Here is a 15,747-nt window from a genome sequence, read left to right on the forward strand (position 1 = left end):
GACAGACAGACAGACAGACAGACAGACAGACAGACAGACAGACAGACAGACAGATAGATAGATGATGGACCTTTCTACTGTCCACCAACATCTCTAGATGTTTACAGATCATTAGGCTCCAGGCTTCTGGCTGCAGCAGGTCAAAAAATGTTCAGTTCCCTTCCTATAGGTACACTCATCTTCCTCAAACATTAAGCAAACAGGGTGTTGTTAAAAATAGGCTCTGTGTATGCACCTTGATGCTCTATCTCTCCAGTTCGTTTCCCTTAAAAGAGATCACTCGGGACAAACTCTTTAAATAACACTTCATAACTTATATGTATTAAATAACCAGGAGACATGCCAATAGATTCTGGTTGAAAATCTAATCTTACTCAGATCAGAGACATTTCTTAGAATTTACATAAGGCAGCTGCTCACCTCTAGGCTCACCTCTCAGGAAGTGAACCCAATTAACAGTTAAAAAGGCATTTATACATCTCCAGTCTGCCACATCATCATATTTTACATCATACACGTTAGCAGATGATTAGACATCCATGGCTCCAGCCTTATGAAAATATTAAACTTTGTTTTCAGCTGAAGGACGCTGCTCTCATTCCATTTCCAAATCTGAAATGGAATGAGAATGAAGATTATAACGGTATATCCAGACAGAGGAACTGTCTTAATTAGATAACTATTGTGGAAAACATCATTTCTGACATGCAAAAGGCAGCCAGTACCAAGGTGTGATAAACTCAAACATCTTCAAAGATAATTATCCTTACAGTGTCATCATCTGAAGACTTCAGAAGCTTGACAGAAAGGTCTAGCCTCTGACCACCATCTGTAGGCAATGAAAGTGAATCGTATTGCACAATAACACTGAAAGCTGGAGCTACGGTTTGAACTGAAAACCATTCGGTTGCAGATTAACCTCCTGCATTCGACGCCACTGTCACTCATGAATCAACATATCTTTCAAAGAAAAAGCTCAGAAGTGGTGTGATTGTTTCCAAATGCCTTGCTCAACGTCACCAGTTACCCTCTGATCTTATTACCAGACCTATAAACAACATGGAGTAGATGAATGACAATATCTAGAGCAATGATTTGGAAAAGGAAAAAATGGAGGTGCGGTGTACCTTCTCAGCATTGACCAAAATCTTCCAAAATCACTTCAAGAGATTTTGAATGTCTCAATCTTGTCTCAATCTTGATTTCGTAAAAGTAAGCAGAACCCAAATCATTTCAGGTCACACTTGCTTCAACTAAGGACAATGTTCATGTGTGACCTCTAAGGCCAAAACCACTTCTGCACAAAAATGGGAACGCATAGGAATATCCCATCTTGATTCCTAAATACCTTAGAGAAAATATTCTGTCAACAGAAAAGACCCATACCATTTTTATAGGGCATGCGTCCTGTTATATCTGAAGATCATTGCTTAGGCAGTCAGAGAGGAACTGAAGGCTAATCTTATTATCTTATAAACAAAGAAAAATATAGATAAAACTATAGATTTTGAGATATTAAACAATCGTTTTCAAATTGGGAAAAAGGTAGTTTAAAAAGGCCATCTCTAAGGGAAATCCATTTCTATCCAGCTACTCCTCAACAGGAACATTTAAAACACATTAATGTTGGAAACAAATGAGTAAAAACATGTATGTCTAAAAGAATTCAACAAGTAACCTCTCTCTGACTCAGAGAAGGGAGAATGAGCCAAAGTCAAGTAAGCTAAAAAGACTGCAGAAGCTGTGACACAGCAGACCTGTGTGACTCTCCGCTAATGAGGCGACTGCAGGTCTGGCTCTTGTTATAAATATGAATCATGGCCCCAGGCTCTTGTCTCTGACTGGCCTCCATAGGGTGGCAGTAATGATGTATTGGTAGAAGGGCAGGGATCAACACAACAGGAGTGTGAGAAATTTTTGACGAGGAGGGAAAAAGTTGTGTTTCATGGTATTAAATCATTCTCTTTGTTCCTACTTTTAAACCTGTTTCATTCAAAGCTAATTACTTTAAGTGATTTTATCGGGATACTTTAAAACTGTTTCAGACAGTAAATCAATATAAACCACAATCATTTTTGGCTAAATGTAGCCCAGAGAAAACTCCTGTTGGTCAGTTAGAGTTTTCTGTACAGCTTATGTGAAACGACTGAAGCTCTTTTGACTTCACTGGAAATGCTTAGCTGCTCACTCTGCCATAGACACTAAAGATGTCTGATGCAAACACACACACACATCTGGAGAGGCTGGCTGACATAAAACTGGAAACAGGACACACAAATAACTGGGAGGCTGAGGGGAGGGCTCGGCTTGTGGTGGGCACACTGAGGTGACAGCCATGGTAATTTCCTGTGGCAGGTTTCTGCCTGAGAATGGTGATGTTGGGGGAAAACGCTTCATTAGAGCCGCAGCTCCGCTTTGGCACGAAAACAGAGCTAGATGAGGAGACAGAGCAGAAGGACTGTTTGGAAATGGAGAGAAATAACAGCGTATGTGTTCCTCTAACACAGCAGTGTTTCATGGAACTAAATAAAAAAGGTGTTTTAAAGTTTTTGCTTGTTTATTTTCTTGAGTTTTGTGACCCAGATTTTGGGTATTTTATCAAGCAATGAGCCTCGCTTCACTTTTTCCACTTTGTTTTTGGTAAATTATCCAACATGAAACACAGGAAACAGTAAAAAGAAGCAACAATAAACAAACAAACGCACAATTTACCAAAAAAAGGCTGAAACAAAGCTTATTCTTGCCTTTTTTATACTCACAACCTTTACAACCTACCAGGTTCTTCACAATACATATATAAATATTCAAATCTACATAACATCATAGGATTTTATCCTTTTACATTTAAAAGCTCTGCAGTAGTGATTGTTTGCCAAGCCAAACATCCAATTAAAGTTCCTTTAAGCTGTTACTGAGGCACTGGGGTCAAGTTTCTATACGCAGGAGAAAGAAGGTTCAATGTCCAGTCTTGATGATGATTCTGGATGGTTTATTTTCTATTTTTGCCAACAGTTAAAGAGTACAAACTTTTCTTTTGTCCTACCTCTCTTGCACTGGTAAAAACCATAGGCCCCAAACCCAAAATGCCTGCTGGTCCTTTCCCAACCCCCTACACTATAGAAAGTGGAATGATCCACATCACTTCCTGTCAATCCCTCAGAACAATAAATAATTAAGAAAAATAATAAAACAAAGATAAATAGAATCAACAATTATTAACCTGCAAATAAACTATCTAGATTTTACAAAAAATTGAAATTTAGGAATTCATTTACACAATTTAAATGGATAAAGAAATAAAGAATAAATAGCTCCACAAAGCTCTTTTAAAATTCACCAAGAAAGGGCATAACTTAAATCATCATTCAGTTCTTTCCACAGTTTCACTCCAATAGCTGAAACACATCTAGACTTTATCTGGCTCTTCTCTTTTGAGTATTCAAATATAAACAAACCTTGCAAATTATATTTATTCTTTCTTAACTTGAATTATTTCTGAATGCCAAAAGGAATACATTTGTTTACTGCTTTATATATTAGTTCCAGCATTTTTATATAAGCAGTATCTTTGAATTTTAATGTGTTGCTTTGAATGAAGATTTTATCAGTTGGTTCACCCCCTTATTAATAAGCCTTACAGCTTTTTTTTTTGCAACTTGCCTTGAGGCATTTAGACGCGGTGAAGATAATTTGCTGATCATCAGAATGATGAAGAAAAGGGATGTAAATCACTTTGCCTCCAGTGAAATTATTCCAACAAACCGCTGATCTACTGGTGTTTTAAAGCAACGTCATTTACAGGAAAGAAGCAGACAGTATTTCTGCAGAGTATGAGGTAAGACACCACATCGTCTCTGAATGCACAACACTTTAAACCTTGAAGCAGTTGGACTACAGCTGCTAAAAACCACCATGGGTGCCACTCCCATCAACTCGGGAAAAGGGCCTGAGGTTACAGTTCTTTACTACTCACTAATACTTTATAGTATTATATAAATAAATTATAGTAAAAGTGAAAAAAATTCTATTTTTCAGTTGCAGCATTGAGGGGGAATGTTCATAATTTAGTGTGAAAGACATAAAAACATTGATCCCTTGTGGGGATCGGTGTTTTATGGTAAACCATGTGCCAAGCATAGATTAAACATCACAGCCTATCTTTCTTTTATCAGCACTGAAATATCTCAAACTACTTTATTAAACATGAGATGGAATTACATCATCGATCCTCAGTGGTGTCAGAAGTACACACATTTGTTACTTAAGTAGAAGTATAGATACTGCAGTTTAAAAACACTCTGATAAAAGTTGAAGTATCAAGTTGACCTCTTTCCTCAAGTAAAAGTGAAAAAGTATGTGCTCCAAAAACTACTTAAAGTATAAAAGTATTAACCTTTAACCTAAAAAAAAAAACAGACAAATGCCAGTATATGAATTGAAAGCTCAATTTTTCAACTACTTTGAAAAATTCTTTAAGATAGGGCCAATGATGAGGGAGGTCTTGTTGATCTCGCCTGTGTCCGACCTTTCAGACATTTCAAAATCTTTTTCTGAATCTGACATTGTAGCATGGCATAGATAATTCAAGTTTGCAGTTTGAAGAACACCTGCTTGTTTCTGATGATTTCATTTAGCTAATGACTCATCTAATTACACTAGTTTTCTCTAGACGTGGATGGCGCCACTGATCTGCATTGGATGGAATACATGATGTGAAATAAATATTTATAAACATTAAACCGAAGCCAAGAGTAACGTTTGTTTTAAAATGTAAGGAATAGAAAGTACAGATAGTAGTTTGAAAATGTAATGAGTAGAAGTCAGAAGTAGGAAGAAAAATAAGTAATGGAGTAAAGTGTAGATACCTAGAAAGTGTACTTAAGTACAGTAATGAAGTATTTGTACTTAGTTACTTGACAAAAAAGTATGCAGCAACTATATGCTGCTATTGTGCTAATATGGAAAAATGAAAACCTTTTATGACACATTCTGACACCTCATGGAATAATTGGGACGGTTCTGATCCCCTTACCACTTAGTTAACACTCATAATGTGCCCGTGGGGATTGCAATAAGAAAACCAGAGAAAACAATCCCTAAACAGAACATGGCTTCTGGCAAAACCAAACTTGTTGGGAATTAATTAAAAAGTAAACTTATATATATACAAAATAAACAAAATAAAAGAAATAAATTGAAAACTATAATTAACAACTAAAGACTTGGTTTGATTATCCTTACATGTATTATACCCATTTAAAAGTGTTTTTAAAAAAGTGCAGGTCTACTCTTCATCACATCAGTTTTGGCTTTAAACAGAAAGGTGATTTGCTGCCACCTCGTGGACAGATTCTGGAAATACATTCCCAACTCGTAGCCTCTACTTCAGTTTTTGTTAAAAAAAAAAAAAAAAAAAAATAAGCCGACTTCATCTGATGATGACGTAGATTGTCATAAAGTTTTACAGAACTCCTGTGATTCCATTGTTAAAGCAAACTCCACCAACATGAGGCCGGGTTCTCCTGCAAAGCTTTCTGACCCGCGGGTGTAAAGTTACCAGCTCGCAGGACACACCTCCAGAGGGAGTTTCCTGGGAGCTGTGGAGCAGGAGGCTGTGAGGAGCGTCTGTCCGGCAGAAAGCGCTCTGACTCGGAGCGGTCCGCCTGCAGGTCGCGGCTGAGCGCAGTTCCTGCGACCCTAAGCGCCCGGAATGGGCCACTCCTTACGCGCGGCTGCCCTCCTGGCGTTGGTGGTCCTGTCTGTTCTGGTGTCACTCCTCATTACGAGCCTGAAGCAGTTTGGATCGGGATCAACGCGCTTATCCAACTCCACAGATCAGGAGGGTTTGGCGTCGCTGCGCAGCGCGCTGGATCTCCACCTCAGGGAGAGAAGGAAAGAAATCCTCCCTCTGCTCCTACATCCTGATGGCGATAAGGACAGAGTGTTGGAAGAAGTTCTAGAGCAGAACTATGGTTTGGACTCCAGTCTGTGGAATGAGGTGTCTGGTTCTGGGAAGGCGCACCGGGATCAGATGGGCTGTGAGTCTCTCCTGGACGTTCGGGCTGTGGAGGTTCTGGGCTCTGGATACACCAAGCTGGTGGTGAAGGCGAATCTGGCCGGAGGTCAGTCCGTGGCGCTGAAGCTGGTCAACGAGCAGGGCATCGACATGAGCAAGTGTTTGGAGGATTTCAAAGACCTGCAGGGCTGCAGGGAGCTGGTCTCCTACAAGCTGCAGAAAGAAATGCTCCTGCTGCAGAGGCTGCGCCATCCCAACGTCATCCAGGTGAAAAGTTTTATCCGAATTTCATAATATCCCCGTTTCAGTGAAGCCTGCGCGTTGGCCTGAGCTGTGGAGGTGGAACATTGCTGGATCCCATCCTGACTTTCCAATCTTTCTCTTGCTCAGACTTTCCTTTGTCTCAGCGTGAGGGAACTTGATGGAAAGTCTCCCAGGCTCTCCGAGGCCTTCCCATCTAATTAAATTAAATTCCCTGACCCCCCTCTGACCTCTGTCCAGTTTGGCTGGAGCACACAATGCTTCTCCTGTCCTGGCTCCATCTGAGACCCCCAGCTCTTATTTAATCAGATCTTTAAGGCTCAATTTAGAAGCAAGCCTGAGATTGGCCTGTGTAGGAAACACCTCAATCAAATCATTTTTAACTGAATTAACTGCCTTTCTCTCTGTAACAGGATTTTTCTGTCACATGTTAATTTGGAAGAACATTTTTATAGCCTTCAAATGCATTAAATCTAAGGAGAGTATTATATTTATCTTGTTTAAAGGCAATAAACTTTAATTTTCTCCTTCTGCAGCTTAAGGGCCACTGTTCAGGACTCCAGGGTGGAGAGGGAGTGGAAGGAGGAAGAGTCACAGTCATTATGGAGCAAGGCACGCCTCTCCAGATGATCCAGCTGCTCCAGACTCCCTGGGAGGACAGATTCAGGGTGAGCACTGCAGCTTTTTTCCACCGGGAAAGCAGAGGTCTTTACCACGTAGGCAGGTCAGTGCTCCTGCTGGAAGAGAAGGAAGGTCTGACATCTGCCTCTCCAGGGAATGTGATCAGGCACCGGCTGGAACAGAGATAGGCTCAGGAGTTAATCCACTGCTGGCTAAAACACACACTGTCATGTGAACAGGTTCAGGTGTGCCCACAGTGGGAGTGTTTGACAGACAGGACCAGTGGGTGGTAGATTGAATATACGAGTAATTATCTCAGCTGTGGATCTTTTTCTGCTGCATCACCCAAATAGTGGATCATGATACCCCTGACAGGCTGGCCGGGCCCCTGCAGGGTGCATTAATCTAGGGGTGTAAGGTTTCACCCTGCACCTTTTTTTTTTTGCTCTGCTCTGAGCCAGCAGAGCAGCGTTCAAGAAACTCCCAAACTCACCCAACCCCTTTTAAAGATGACACATACAAAAGAGCCATATTTGGCTGAAAATTCATAATATTTATTATTGTTTCTAAAACCTGTCAGATTTCTGTTTGAAATTTAATATTAAAAAAATGAGATTTCTCTGGTAAGATGAACATGAATAAGTCATTCAGTCACGACTGAATGACAGGGCTTGAATAAAAACCAGCTGCTCTAAGAATTGTTGATTTTATTATAATTAAAACATTCATTTAGAACTTTTAAACAAGCTGGCTCTAATTTTAAAATGAAAAATTTTCACCCCAAATCATTTATCTTGATTCCTTTTTATTTTATTTATTTAAAAAGAGCTCATTTAAAGGTTTGAGGCTTATTCTGAAACGTAGAATAATTTTGACAATAAAACAGAATAGAGTAATTCTTAGTGGAGAACTTGCAGAGTAAAACACTCAAATATATGGAAGGTGAAAAATATAAAGATGAAAAACTAGACACAAAAAATAAACAGGAACTGTAAATTCTTTCACATTTGGGAAGCATTAGCTAAATAAACATTTTATCAATTAGATACAGGACTGGATGAAAGTATTTGTTTCCTTGTGCATTTTTTTAATATGTTTTGCTTTTTTGTCAGACCTAAATGTTTAAGATAAAGATGTAAAAACAAAAAAAAAAAGCATTAAAGAGGAAAATAGTTTTGTCAGATTTACGAGTTTGCCTGTAATATGTTTCTCAGCTTGTGAGACAGTAGCTGAAGGCTAATTATTTAACCCTGAAGTGATCAGGTTTCGGCATGTCTGATCTCCAGGTGTGTCTGGATCTGGTCCGGCTCCTGCATTTCCTCTCCTGGTCTCCTCTGGGCTCCGTGGGGCTGCTGGACTTCCAGCCTCGGCAGTTCGTCATTGTGTCCGGCCAGCTGAAGCTCACCGATCTGGACGACGTCAGCACGGAAGAACCCGCCTGTCGGACGGACGCCGACTGCGTGCTCCAGTTTCCGCACAGAAACTTCACCCTGCCCTGCTCGTCTCAGGGTGTGTGCGAGGGCCTAAACGAGAAGAGGAACATTTATAATGCCTACAGGTGAGAAAAGAAGTGACAGTTTAACTGCATGATGAATGTGCTCCGGGTGGTTGGGACTAAAACACAGGTTAACCTGACAACTAAAATAATAACAGTAAAGATAAAGATGTACAGCTGGAAATGTTCTGTTTGATGGAGGTGTGATAGCTGGAAAAAAGAGCGTGTTTTCCCTTTAAACAGGGCTAGGTTTCTGACAGTTTTATGGTTCTAACAGCAGAGTCTGTTTTTCCATCTCTGAAAGGCTCCTTTTACCTCTTCAGGTTTTTTTTCACCTACCTGCTGCCCCACCAGGCCCCACCCGGCCTCACACACCTGGTAGACCACATCATGAACTCCACAGGTGAACACGAGACACACACCGACATGATTAAGTATCAGAGATCAGAGAGTGCATCATTCCTTTATAGCTATCGTGCATTGGCATGCCTTCAAGGCTTTTTTTATATTGAATTAGCTGAACAAGTTGCCTCCTGACACTTAATAGCACCCTGGAATCAGTTTTATGTTAAGATCTGGATGCTTTGATCAAAAGCTGAGAAATATTTAAATAATCTACACTGACCAGCCCTTTGAGCATGCAGACCAGACTGAATTCATTATGTGTGTCCAGGGGAGCTGAAAGCCAACATCAATCAAACTCTGGAGGCCTTTGAACGCATCCTCCTCCTATACAAATCAGGCATTCACCTGGACAACCTGCATCCTTCAATACTGAGAGGTAAGAGCTGAGGAGTCGAGGCTCATTTCATGAGGCGCCTAGAAACGGGAGCATTGTAAGCACTTCTGTTTTCATTTAGAAACGTTAGAGGGAAAAGGAAAGATGGTTGTTAAGCTCTGTCTTTTCCTGACAGGTTAATTGTGCAGCTGGAATGAAAGGATGAGTCCAACTTAGTGGGATTAATGCTGAACAACTCTCATTAGCGTTTTGTTGTTTGTCAAAGTAGCTCCACTGTACCTCATTTCAAAACCACAAACTTTATGTTAAGAGGATAATAGTGAAGTGAAAGGAAATTGGTGGTTTTAAAATCTTTCTCTATATATAAAAACAGATTTTTTTTTTCTGTTTTAGTATTCAGGCCTCCAAGTTGAGACTTCTGCCTTTCAGAAAAGCTGTGAGCTTCTACCAGCTCTGCTCATTTAGAGCCTGAAATTGGATCTTGCTTTCTTGCAAAATTGCTCACGCTCAGTCAGGTTAGCTCTATGAGTTCTAATAAACATAAATTCTTTGACTTTGACTAGGCCACTCTTTTTATTGCCTTACGTTATGTTTTGGGTTGTTTGTGAACCTCCTTCCTTTTCTAAAGTCTTTTGCAGCCTTTGACAGGGTTTTCGCCTTAAATTTAGCTGCATTGTCTTCCTATCAGTGCCTTCCAGCCTCCTAATCCCCACTGAGAAAAAGCGACCCCACATCATGATGCTGCCTTTACCCTGTTTGATGATAGCCATACTGTGTTCGGGATGATGTGTTGTTTTCCATATGTGATGGTAAACTGCAAACAGAACTTCATATCCAACCTTTTACTAAGTTTCTCCCTCCTGAGTGGTGGATCTCAGCTGTTCCCTCCAGAGTTTTCATGTGCTTCTTCGCTGCTTCTCTTAGTATTAATCATGTCTTTGGAAGTCTGTAGTTGCTCTCTCATCTCCCTCTGTGCAAATGATGGATTGAGCAGAACTCTGAGATGTAAGCTGTTATCTAAGCTAAACCTGCTGTAATTTTCTCTTCTATTTCCTGGCCCGTCTGATTCTGATCCCTGGTTTGCTTTTTCTTTTCTAACAAAGCTTGGATGCCTTCAGAAAAGAGATGGATTCAAATAATTCAATTACTCATCTGAGTTGTTTTTCATAATAGGAAGACTTCTAAACTGAGGTGGATCTAGATTTGATTTTGCGGGGATTGATTAAAGCAAAGACTTGCTTCACCTTTGAACTTTATTTTTGCAAAAGATTTTATTTTTAAAAAGTTTTATTTTTACTTGTTGTTGGTCAGTCATATAAAATCCCAATATGATATATTGATGCAGGGGTGTCAATATTTTTGCAAAGTATATTATCATTCAGAGACTTTTTATGAAAAAGTTTATTTTACCAAATAGAATGCACTTGATCAACATTAAGGCTTTAAAACTCAGCCCTGTTTCCGCTCTCTCTCCATATAAGCACAGAAAGTCCTTCACTTTTCCACTTCGCTCTCCGGCTCTCCCTCCCCGCCGCTCCTCTCGGCCCTATGAAATATTAATAACAGAATGACTGGCTGCGTTCCTGTGGGGAGATTTTTTCCGTCCCCCAGATGCTGGGCTGTTTATATAGCAGCGCTTTGTGAATTTAATCACAGGTCCGGGGTAAAAGAGAGGCCTGGTTATGGAAAAGAGGCTACAGTGAGGGAGGGAATGTTTCGGCTTAACAAGGGGGTGCCAGGAGTCAACTGCTGCTGCCGCTGAGCCAGCCAGCGAGCGTGTGATAAGGCTTAAAAAATGTCTGTTTATTATAGCAGCATTCTGCAGATTTTGCTGCAGCCGAGGGGTTTTTAAACACGCTTGGTCTGTCTTTATGTTTGGTTAGAAGTTTTTAGTCGAGTCATAGATATTTGCTTCATGATTCAATAAATGTGGACTGAATTAAATGGAGTAATAGATCATTTAATGTCTCTTTAACTGTTTATTTGATTCAGTAAACAAAGAAGGAAACTTGAAGCTATGTCCTAAAGTAGCGCAGCATCCTTTCTGGTTAGAATCAGGGCGGCGGTGTGAGTTATAGTTAGGGTAAGCTAAGGCTTAGTTTTGAATTTGTTTTGGTTATGCTTTGTGTCAGTGGAATTTCTCAGGAAGGGAAAGAAAAAAAATCCCATGCTTGTATGTGTGAGGGAGGAAAAAAAAGATACTCATCAGGCCTGAAGTCTTAATTTAAAATTGCTGACAGATGGAGAGTCTTCAGTAATGTGGATGTAATTTCTCCACTGTTTGGAGATCATCTGAGCTGTGATGGAGGAGGCCGCCGTGGAGTAAAGATGTAGCTTTGTAACTTTTGTGGGTGGAGGAGAAAAGCTTTCATTTGGTATCAGTGTCCTTACAGCAGTTCAAATTTAACTGATTCGATTTTCTGAATATTGAATATGAAAATTAAAAACAGCTGAGCTAAGCAATCAGCCTTTTACTTTCCTCCCACAAACGGGGGATCATCACCCCTTCTCCTTGTTCCCTTGAATGCTGATCCTCAGGTTCTTTTCACTCCTTAACAATGCACAGTCTCTCGTTCACTCTCTCTCACACACACATTGCCTCCTGCCATTTACAAAAGGTTACCAGCTTGTTATGCGCCTCCTCCGTACCGACACACAGGCAAGGCTTTTGTCCACTTCTGGGCCGGGTATGCGTGCAGACGTATGTGTGCATGCTTTTCTCTCATGGCTCCGGCTAATGTGTAGCAGATGATTTAAGGCCAGATCCACACGACGTCTGACTGAAAGAGTTATGATGATAAATGTAACGCAAATGTTGAGAAGAAGGGAAGTAATATGGACTGCGTTAGGGGGGCTCTGGCTCTAATGCACAGCAGTGGGACAGACTTAAGCTGTTGGAAGTTATTATATCTTGAAACTTGAAAAATTATTGTGTACAATTCTAAGATTTTCTAATTAGAAATATTAATATAAAAAATACTTTTAATGACCAGTTTTAGCAGAGATTAAGTTGAGTTCTTCTTTTTTTTTTTTCTTTTTTGTTCCTTGCCCCACTTTGTTCAGTGACTAAGGTGTCCGACACATTAAGACATCCAGTTAACTTTACCATAAAGTACACAATGGTGAGTAAGGGGCCACAGTTGCTAATAAATCTCAAGCTTTCATGGTGAACTGTCTTGCATGTATAGACAATGAGCCGACACATTCACATACCACATAGCTCAATCTTTTTCCATTAAAACTTTAAATTAGCACAAAAGCAACACTTGTTTCAATAAGAATATATAATGAAAATTTCTGTTGTTTTAACTTAATGTTGAATGTACGGCTTAAAAGTGTAATGGGGGATGGTTTTTTTGTTTTTTTTCCGGGTGGATTATCAAAATAAGAGGTCCTCCTACTTGTCAATCATTCTGGTGATATGTTTATGTAAGGCTGTTCTATGTGCTTGTCCCCATTTCCACTTACCGGTGATAAGTCTGACATAGTGGAAAAATTGCAAATCTTCTTTTGGAAAGTTAGCTTGTATTAGGGATGTAAACAGCATCAAAAGAGCGTGCATGACGAGAAATGGGCTCGTGCATGCGTTTAATAGGCGTTTACTCTTGGCAGCAGGTACAGGGTTGTACATGTGAATTTCTTTTTTAAGTGAGGAAGGTGGGTCTTTTCAAAAATTTCCAAAAATCCTAAATTATTAATATCTATTTGGATACTAACTTAATTTGATGACCATCTGTTGTTGAGTTGGTGAACAGGTGACTGCTGACCTTTTGGTTAAAGGGGCATTAAAAAAAACAGCATTTAAGTTTAATGCTTTTAATACACAGGATGATGTTGCAAAGAACAAAACCTCACCTGGAGAAAACAATCTCATTTATAACTAAAAAAATTCCCCATTAAATATTGAGAAAAAAAAAAGGCTAACTAAATGTTGAATAATAATGTTCCTAGCACTGAACCTTGTGGTATACCATTTTTTATTTGTATTTCAAAGGAAGAACTGTTGGAAAACTTTTGCGTAAACCATAACTTGATTCTCTAAGCTAACTTGACTTTCTAACTTTTGATCTTGTCCTCATTAAGTGCTTGAAAACTCCTTCAGCAGTTCTGTATACTCAAGTACCATCTCTCATTCTGTGGTTAGATTACAGCGTGATGCGAGACATGAGCACCTCTGGGAATGTGGAGTACCGCTGCTGGCCGTCCTACAGCCAGCAGGGCTGCGTGCTGTCCGTCCACAGCGCCAGAGAGGCGGCATACATCTGTAACTCCCACTCTCATTGCAGCAGCTTCAGTCTGACCGGACAGAAGACTTGGACAGGTGAGAGTTTTTTTGTCACTCATCTGCAGCCTGATCTAAAAACAATATTTCCAACCATAGGCGGGGTTTATAACGTCCCAAGGCCTCAAGGAAAGTCTCATTAGGTTGGTATTTGTGCAGAAATCCTCCACAATAAGCCTGTATAATCACAGCTGCTGCACAACTGAGACATCTAAGTAAACAGACTTCTTTTTTTCTGAAGCTGAAGACTAAACTCTTGTTGGATGTCATGTAGGAACATGTTACTCCAGGGATGTTTCAGGCGTCTTTAACATTGGTCTCTATTGCAGGCCGACTCCTCGCTTCATTCAGGAGCAGCTTTGGCCACCTGGTGCCTGAAGGAGGCTCGGAGGTCTATTTGAAGAAAAGCAAAGTTCCTCAACCGCCGTCGTCGTGACCTGAAACAAAGCAATCACAGTGGAGCCAGAGCTTGCGTGAAATGCAGCCCGTTATAGGGAATGAAGCAGGAGCATCTCGTTTACGCAGAGAACTGAAGCCTCTCTGAGAACATGCTGACCGCAGCTCGGCCCTGCTGCATAAAGCCTGCCGAGGCTGTTTGAAGTCGGCAAGTGAATGTGTTGTATTTAAAAGGCTTCTGCTCAGCGACTGTTTGATCTCGCTGCCAGCTCCCTGCCTCTGCCAGCTACTATTTAAAAGGATTTCCCTTCAGGTACAATTAAGGAGGGAGAGTCTTGTACCCTCACTTATTTGGTTTTTTTCCTTCATTTGACATATGTTCCGGCTTTGGCTGTGCGGTCGCATCCCCATAGCAAGGGTTTGAAAGCGGACGCTGAAGCTCAGCGTTAGAAGCCTGTGAACGAGAAATGAAAACAAGCTTTCAGACAAACAGACTTTGATAAAGGACGCTGGGGTCGGGGTTGTGTTTTCATGGTTGTCTAGCTTAAACTGCAATGAGGTAGTAGGCAGCAACAACCATGTAAGCAGTTGAACATCAACACTGGTGCACAGATAATTACAAACATTCCACAGTTGTCTGTTTTTTTTATGCATTTGTTTTTTTTTTTTAGCCCTTTGTATTGTGTTAATAGATATTTATATGGTCCAATGAGATGTGACTTTTGTTACATGCTCCTGCATTATATAGTGCACCTTGTGGGTGAACATTTTATTTTCAATGAAAAATTATTCTCTTGAGTGTTTTCTTTTTTTATGCCACACTTGTGACTGTAATAGTTGTTCCTATTAAAAAAAAAACAACAAAAAAAACGTATGCTTTTTACCGTTTGGCTTATTTGCATCTTTTATTGTGCGAAGAGTAACTGAAACTAACAGCCTGATTATTTCTCATTAGCACCTCTGTGTGTGTTTCAGTGGTGAAGAGGGGGCTTGCATGTGTGTGTTTGTGTGCTTTAGGCCTTTATCTGCCCTGCCTCCCCCCGCATCTAAATGACTTAGATTGCGAAACCTCCACAGAGTTTGCACAATACCCGAGGAATGCATTCAAATGCCTAATCATGCTGAGCTCATTATGAGCCTTAATTAATACATGTAAAGTCACTTACTTGGGCTTTATTTGCATGATGGGTCTGGGGGATATTACTGAAAGACAAAGACAGACATCAGGACAATCACGGCTCAGTTTGCAGTTTGCACACGAATGGGTTCCCATCTGTGCCTGCCTGAGGAACCGCTGTGAGGTGAGGACAGGTTTGCAGGATGCTAAGCTGAGCTAGTGAGAGAGATAAGAGTTTATTTTTGGGAAACTGTGGTTGGTGCATTTATTAACAAACATGCACAAAAATTTAAGAACAGAAAACACGTTTTTTTCCTAAATTTCCCCCATTCTTTCCATACACAGAAGATCAGTTGATGCCAAATTCCGTATAACTCAGCTATGATTCCTCTACCATTCAGCCATATCACCATGGGACCTGAAAGGACATGTTGCTGTCTATAAGTTAAAGTTTTACAGCAGAGGTAGCAGGGAGGCCTCAGGGCCCTCTTTGCCTCATGTTGGCCCCTTGTTGTCCAGACAAAGCTGCCTGATTACAGTCTTGATTATACAGATAAAGAGACTTTGCATGTGGTTAGATAAAACAAACTCAGTAGAGCAAAACAGCTGGACTGACAGGAGTGTTTTCTCAGCATTACAACGAGCGAAATGTAATGAAACTGAAAGGGATAGACAACTTGCTTGAGAGCAACAACATAATGTAATAGTTAGACAAAAAGGTTATTAGATATTCTTAATAGTACCTTAAATAGCATAGAAATACTGGGTCTAAAGACTAGTAAAGTAAAACAAGTTGTTTGGAGTTTTTTAATGGTCAAAC

General features: G+C 40.3%; 1 protein-coding gene across 1 annotated transcript; it reads left to right on the forward strand.

The window, feature by feature from the left end:
* Nucleotides 1–5,614: 5,614 nt before the first annotated feature.
* pkdcc (protein kinase domain containing, cytoplasmic) lies at nucleotides 5,615–14,655 on the forward strand. Its single transcript, XM_015379231.1, has 7 exons — nucleotides 5,615–6,283; nucleotides 6,814–6,945; nucleotides 8,185–8,456; nucleotides 8,717–8,796; nucleotides 9,067–9,174; nucleotides 13,277–13,453; nucleotides 13,744–14,655. Exons 1-7 carry the CDS (start codon nucleotides 5,711–5,713, stop codon nucleotides 13,848–13,850), a joined length of 1,449 nt encoding a protein of 482 aa, XP_015234717.1. The 5' UTR covers nucleotides 5,615–5,710; the 3' UTR covers nucleotides 13,851–14,655.
* The last annotated feature ends 1,092 nt before the right edge of the window (nucleotides 14,656–15,747 follow it).

Source organism: Cyprinodon variegatus, unplaced genomic scaffold (genome assembly GCF_000732505.1).
Source record: "Cyprinodon variegatus isolate N-32 unplaced genomic scaffold, C_variegatus-1.0 Scaffold187, whole genome shotgun sequence".
Lineage (NCBI taxonomy): Eukaryota > Metazoa > Chordata > Actinopteri > Cyprinodontiformes > Cyprinodontidae > Cyprinodon > Cyprinodon variegatus.

Coding starts and splice junctions, on each gene's coding strand:
- pkdcc (XM_015379231.1), top strand. CDS start 5,711: ATGGGCCACTCCTTACGCGCGGCTGCCCTCCTGGCGTTGGTGGTCCTG. Junction 6,284..6,813: donor GCCATCCCAACGTCATCCAG/GTGAAAAGTTTT, acceptor CTCCTTCTGCAG/CTTAAGGGCCACTGTTCAGG. Junction 8,457..8,716: donor AACATTTATAATGCCTACAG/GTGAGAAAAGAA, acceptor TTACCTCTTCAG/GTTTTTTTTCACCTACCTGC.